General features: G+C 37.0%; 1 protein-coding gene across 1 annotated transcript; it reads right to left on the bottom strand.

Moving 5' to 3' along the window:
- Nucleotides 1-1,412: 1,412 nt before the first annotated feature.
- On the bottom strand, nt 1,413-6,048 carry pim3 (Pim-3 proto-oncogene, serine/threonine kinase). The gene is made up of 6 exons (XM_028812011.2): nt 5,381-6,048; nt 5,015-5,124; nt 4,868-4,918; nt 4,347-4,710; nt 3,169-3,345; nt 1,413-3,003 (listed from the first exon to the last, which is right to left on the bottom strand). The coding sequence occupies exons 1-6, from the start codon at nt 5,466-5,468 to the stop codon at nt 2,819-2,821; spliced, it is 975 nt and encodes a 324-aa protein (XP_028667844.1). The 5' UTR covers nt 5,469-6,048; the 3' UTR covers nt 1,413-2,818.
- Between the last annotated feature and the right edge of the window lie 1,229 nt (nt 6,049-7,277).

Below are 7,277 nucleotides of genomic sequence, written 5' to 3'. Positions count from 1 at the left end.
GGCATAAGGAACACTTCTCGATTTTATGTGCAGTCCTGTGAAGTAGTTTATTTTTCAAATGACCTACAGAGGGCAGTAAAGCATTACATAGACAGCATTAAAAATAATTTTGATGGTCAATAGGAGATAATTAAAAGCTGTGTGCCATATATAATAATAATTCACTTTATTTGCCATATACAATATATATGTAAAATATGTTTATATGGACTGGAATACCGTTCATCAATGTAAGAAATCTGCTATACTTGGGAGTATGTGTATTTATATATATATATATATATATATATATATATACATACAGTATATACACACACATAAACACATGTACTGTATAGCATTACATAAAACACACACACATATATATATTCAGTATGTATATTTACTGTGTATAACATTGCAGCTACAGTATATATACTGTAAGTACAATATATAGTACTGTGAATGTATAGAAATAAGCAAACATTCAGTATGTCTACATTTAATTAACAGTTAATTGAATACAAACCTTGATCTTCTAATTTTTTTGCATGGTGTCCTTATAATTGTTTGATAAGACCCTCTGGACAAGATAATCTACTATTATAACAAGGACATTTAAAAAAATAATAATTACTGCATGTGACAGAGTATATTACATATTGGTATGCATGTCTAGGTAACAACATGCAGTTTTGTTGCTGTTATTCTGTAGTAAGCTTTTGTTTTTCTGCAGCTACAACAAAACACAAGCACTAAGAAAAGATGGATTTGGTTTTGGGCCCTCCTTCTTCTAAATAAAACTATTGCTGCTGGTTAAAAAAATAAATTCAGTATAGTTGACCAAGACTGCAAAGTTCAGTTTCAATGTTGTTATTCAAATAACAAAATTTATAAAAGTACTTTCTCTGTATAAATATGAAATTGCCTTCAGCTTGTCTGGTTCTTTTAGCATCACAAAGACTCTAATTCTGCATTCTAAGCAAACACAACCGTGTTTGGTCAGAGGGAGTTTAAGAGATAATCATTGCTTACTACAAGCTGAGGTGTGCTAAATCACTAAGAATCATGTAAGAAAGGTACAATTGTATTCTCTTGCATATAAACATTTTGTTACTATTTTATTCTTCTGTGTCATACAAATACAACTCAAAATAGTATAGGCACCAGTAATTTCTGGTGCATTTCAGGATATTGTATGAATATGGGTAATGTTTTGTTATTTTGTTGCAACAGGTTTCTATTTCTATTTTGAAGCTTCCATGAGTGGTTATAAATGAAAAATTGAGACTTCAGATGCAAAGTGCTGCTGACACATTTTAGTGTGTCTACTTTTATTTGAAACTATTAAAAAACTTTATTCAGTTATTTCTTATAAGTACACACCATATATGGTTTTATCATCACAGGTTTAATAAAAAAGCACAACAAACTTCTTATATACAAAAACAATTTATTTGAATTTCCGTATAAAAAAATATTTTCTCCATACACTGTATCTCCACTGCTAAACTGGAAAAAGGAAAATAAAACAAAAAAAGCTTTTTCAACTCCAAGCTGCAAAAAAATGCAACTAGAACTAGTGCACAAAAACACAGTTATTGAATTAAATATGGTTTAATCTGCCAACTTACTATACCATTGCCAGTGCATGGAGACTATACAACTTCAATAATTTAAACCCTTTATCCAAACAATATAACTATACACAATATATAATCAGCCATCCATGGTCAAACTTCAGTGTGGTTTTCAAGGAAAATGAACATCATTGCTTTTCAGGGGAAAACAACCACACCCTTTATGCAAATAATCCACTCCAGAACACTGACAGCTGATTGTAAGCATGAAAAATAATTTACAATAGACAGGAATGCAATAATAAAAAGCCCATGAAATGACTAATGGATGCCTTAAGAAAGAAGTATGGATTTTTACCTAAACAAATAAATAAACAAATAAATAACCACAGATCAACACTGTGGATGACTAAATTTTTTACAAATAAATTAAAAAAAAAGGACACAGAAAATACATTAAATAGATTATACAGATAAAAAAATTATATAAATGAGTCCTTGAATATTGCATTGATTGTGCATATACAACCATGCCCTAAAATACCTTGGCCATATAAATAGCCTGATGGAAAGATGGAAGGAGTTCTTAAAAAATAAAAATAAATAAATAAATAAAAGGCTTATTGTTTTTTGAATGATGGTGAAATTAAGGATGGGTGTCATCTGTATATAAAGCTTTGAATATTTTATTTTCATGTTGGTACATAGACTGATTTTTTCTATTCAATTAAAGCAGCAGAGAAAGAACGGGTGCAGGGTGAGTGTTAGTGATTCAAGTATTCCATCACCAGTGAATGGGACTCAACTTCATCTGCCAAGCATGTTTACAAAAGCACAAGGAACTAACAACTTGCAAGGAGGCCAAGTTCCTCTGTACACTAAAAACATGCAATAGGTTCAAAAGATTGGAGTCCCATTGAAGCAGCTTTCAAAAAAGGCACTCAAAAGAAAACTTAAGTCTAAACTGAGGAAAAAAAAAAAAAAAAAGTCCTGGCTCTATGAGAGCAAATGTCTGCAATAGTGTTGAGAGGTCACTGTACTTGAAAATGCTGTTAGTCTTTATATAAAATATGAAAGGAGAAAGAAAGAAAAACTTGGCTCGACTGTCAAACAACGCTCCAAAACAAAAAAAAAAAAAAAAAATTGCAGACATTAAATGTATTTTCATATTTCCCTCCCCCAGCTTGGCAACAACCACATAGTCCTTGAGTTGTGGTTCCCCTCCCATAAATAAAATTAAATTAAAAAATTTATATATATCATAGGCTTTCTTTGCTTGAACTTGTGCTAGATACATCAGTGTCTATGGTCCTCAACCTAATATCACAGTCTTCTGTTTTAGCAGTTTCTGATGTTCGCATCCACTGGTGGTCAAATATCTGTTCCAATGTAGGTCTATCTGAAGGCCTCAGGGAAAGGCACCACTTAATCAGCTGCTGGCATTCTGAAATATACATGAAATTGGGAGAAAAAAAAAAAATTACTGCTAAATCATAACCTTGAGTTGACCATATCATGCTATTAAAGACATGTAAACAGAATATCAATCAATTAGGAAGAGATCTGTATTAGGTAAAGCCTGCAATAAGCTTATCTCAAAAATACATACCAGAAGAAATTCTCCTCCTGAAGTACAGCCGACCCCTTAGAATCTCCTCATCTTGTTCAAAAGGGATATCTCCGCAGACCATGTCATATAGCAGCACTCCCAGTGACCACACAGTAGCTGACCTGCCATGGTATCTATGATAGCGGATCCACTCTGGTGGACTGTACACCCTTGTACCTAGAGTTAAAGGGGAAAAAAAAAACATTAGCAACATATTTTTTTTTATTTAAAAAAAAAAAAAAGAAAAATGAGAAACAATTTAGTCAAATCATTGTCTTCCAGACAAAATGTGCTTTAGACCAAATCACAGATTTATAAATGCTGGCATCCTAGGCCACGTTGCTATCTCCACTAGCTCTGCACCAAAATAAACAATCGTCACGCATGGAAACCCACACACGCCCTCCGGCCAAGCAACCTGCAAAGCGTAGAGGCGGTAGGCTGCTGTACTACATCACTGCTGTTTTGTTTGGTTTTTAACACACACACACACACACAGGCCACGTTCTTCCACAGCCGCCAAACCCATCACAAAAGGAGACTTAAAAACCGTCACCAACCCCCTCCCTGGATCGGTGTATCTTGGATACCAAACAAAAACAGGAATCTGTGATGCCCGTCAGTGGTCACGTGGGCTCGAGCTTCAGGTTTCACAACAAACAGATGTTACGTGGCAGCTGATCACATTTCCACATTTCCATGAGAACAGGTTTTTAAAAGAATAGGGTCTTTTTAGTATCGGGTGGGGGGTGGGGGTACCGACGTCAAAAAAGTAGAAAGCCTCACGCACAATAATAAAGGTCGATTCTTCCGAACAGAACCTTTCGGAAAATTTCACCAAATTACATGGTGGGGGGGAGCATCCAAACCGATCAAGAGATTCATCACCTCTAGTGAAGCGGTAAAAATGTATGCGAAATACACGTAGCGACAGTAAACCTGGACTTCAAAAGAGATCGCCCCAAGGAAAGCCCTAAAAAGGCAATGCACAATAGAGTGCTGCGTCATTATATGGGGATCGCCTTCGTACTGTTCCTGCGCATACCGTCCCCCTCCCCAAAATGCTGGTTTGTCGTAAGCAACACTTGCGTTAATTCGTCATCTATGTTATAAAACCAACGACCGAAAAAAAAATGCGAAAAACACAAGATATATATATTATATAGATAGATATCTACCGTCAAAATCTGTGTAGACGGTGTCCTTCAGAATTGCCCCTGACCCGAAATCAATTAGTTTCAGCTCTCCACTCCTCAAGTCCACCAGCAGATTTTCATCCTTGATGTCTCGATGAACCACTCCACAATTGTAACAGTGCCGGACTGCTTCCAAAACCTGGCGAAAAAATCCCCTAGCAGTATCTTCATCCAATGCGCCCTTTTCAGTGATGAAATCAAACAAATCCTTCACTAGCTCCGGCCTCTCCATGACGATCAGCCAGCCGTCGGCTCTCTCATACCAGTCCAACAGCTTTATTACTCCTCGGTAGCCAGAGCCAACTTTCTTCAGAAGCATGATTTCCAAAGGAACCACCACCCCGCTCTGCAACACGAAAAAAGGCGAAGAAAATCAGGTTAGTATCTTAAGGCACGGCGTATCACATGCAACCCATAATCCGCAATTTAAATTAGTCTTAAAATTCAGCTTGCTCCCAAACTCACAATATTCACAGTACTGTATTTTATTAATTGATACTTACTATGGACCCCCACTCTGTGACTCGATCCTTTGCAACATGCTTTATAGCAACCTAGAAAGAAATAAAACACAGGTAAATAAATACACTGCATGTCGTCAAGACCACGTAAAATGTAAAATTAAAAAATACAGTGTAAGCGTATCTTACAGGGAGCCCATCTGAGATTCTATTGCCGGAGTACACGGTCCCAAATCCCCCGCTTCCCACCACAGATCCGACTTGATAGACCTTCTCGAATGGCTCCTTCTCGACTTTCACTGAAACACACAAGACAAAAATAATAAATTAAACCGAAATCATTTTAGGAAAATAAATACGATATTGACCTGATCATATCTGAGTACTACAGTGTAATCTCCATCCATTAGAAATAAACAAACAGATTAGGTTCATGGGGACGCAATAATACAGCATTCTCCTGGTCAGATCCAGGTCATTAGAATAATAAACCGTGCATTCTGTTTTTTCAAAAGTAAAAACTATCGGCGCCAAATAAAAAATAGGAACGCATACCTGGTTGTAACTGGATTTTCACCGGTAAATGGTCCATGCTGTTCGGATTGCAAATATGAGCCAGAGATCCAAACTTGGACAGCAACATATCTAGCAAATCAATATAAAATCCTTAGAAGGCCGTCTTCACGTTATCACTTCGACAAAAAGCTTGATCAGTGAATGCCGACTCAAAACCAATTCGTTTTAAAGACGGTCTCCTTCTTCGTCTGAACCACCCGCCTTATCGAAATTCTGTGATCCGCCACTGCTGCAGTATAGCAAAAGCTACGGAGTAATGTCACTGTAGATCCGACCTGAGAAACACACCGCGTTGCGGTCGAGAGGTTTATCTTCGATTTAAAACGTTCATCTGTTTCAGAGTTGTAAGAAGCTCCTTTTAGGTCCTGGTCAAATTTAATAGTCCAAATGAAGAAAAGGAAAATACAAACAGAAACACAGCAGCCACAAAATAATAAACAACGATACTGTATCTTTTCCTCTCTCTTCTATTCTAAGCTCAATTGAGGTCGTCTCTCCTTCTTAACTCCAATATTTTGACGCGTGTAAAGGGGGCGGAGATATCCCTCCGCCGCCGTAAAAATAAGGTTTAACCTTAAAAGTAATGATGCTCAGATGGCAACCCCGCTCACGATATGCGCTGCATCCAAGAAAATGCGGAAAAGGCTAAAAATCGCGAATGTTACTTTTGTACTATTTTATAATAATATATGTAGGTAAATAAACGCACTACTTTAGCATAGTACGAGACGCCCATGGATTTTTTGTCTGAGGGCTTTGCATTGCGTTTCATTAGCGAAATAAAACATACATTTGAATAAGTAGTGGGATTTGGACCAATTACAATCCCCGTTGCCCAACACTATTAAGAATGCTGACCAATTGGGAAGACCTGATTGGCATAAGGCGTGCAGAGGGCGGGGTGCACGTGGCGGGAATTCCGAGACGCGCCTTTTTTTCTGCAGCTCTGCAGAAGTCGCTTTAAAGAGACAGGGCGTGTAAAACTGAATGCAGCGGTTTGAATGTGGGAGAATACACCGGGCGGCCGGCCGGCTACGTCGTAAAATTTGAATCTCATGGGGGCTTCGTCCTGTAGTTTAAAACCCGTTCACAAGTGTTCTCCTGAAATGTTGATTGCTCAAGAATCGCCGTCTAAATGGAGACTTGATCAGATGCAAAAAAATAAAATGTACAGTAGCATCGACCTTTGAAACACAAACCGAAATGCCACTTTCAAGGCTGGCATTTTTTTCAGACATGTCTTTATATTAATACCTTAGTCTTGTGTTCTGCATAAATAAACAGAAGGACAGACTTGTCGCATCGAAATTGCCGAGTTATTTTTAGGTAACAGCAGTTCTTAATAGTGTTGTTATTTTTACGCGCTGTTGGCTGTCTGATAAAAACGAGTAATTAATCCGTTAATCCCAATCTTATTAAAAGGCGCTTAAACTGTGTGAAGCACAGCAGTGCAAGGTCTGGCCAATATTCCAAAAACTGTCCACAGAGGGCGCCACGATAACAATATTTTTTTTGCCAGCGTTTCATCTCTGCGAACAAAGTCAGCATACAGTATTCTGTACTGTACTGGTGAATTTTGGAAAAAATATATATACAAAAATAAATATTCTTGTATAAAACAGGTGGCATCTAATGAGTATGCAATATTGAACAATAATACTTATTTGCGATTTAATGGAAGAAATGGTTTAATTTTTATTAGTACAACATACTAAAACTGATGAAGTTACAGAAAATAAAATTCTAAAAAAATGGTTGGGAAGCCATAAGCAGCCATTGTACCCACAACATGACTACATGGTTGACACTTTTATCCAAGGTGGCTTACAAAATCTGAGGTATAATTGATTAAATTCCTTTTTCCAATTGGAGCACA

The sequence above is a fragment of the Erpetoichthys calabaricus genome, chromosome 1 (genome assembly GCF_900747795.2).
Source record: "Erpetoichthys calabaricus chromosome 1, fErpCal1.3, whole genome shotgun sequence".
NCBI classification, from domain to species: domain Eukaryota; kingdom Metazoa; phylum Chordata; class Cladistia; order Polypteriformes; family Polypteridae; genus Erpetoichthys; species Erpetoichthys calabaricus.
This window is presented reverse-complemented; position numbering and strand designations above follow the sequence as displayed.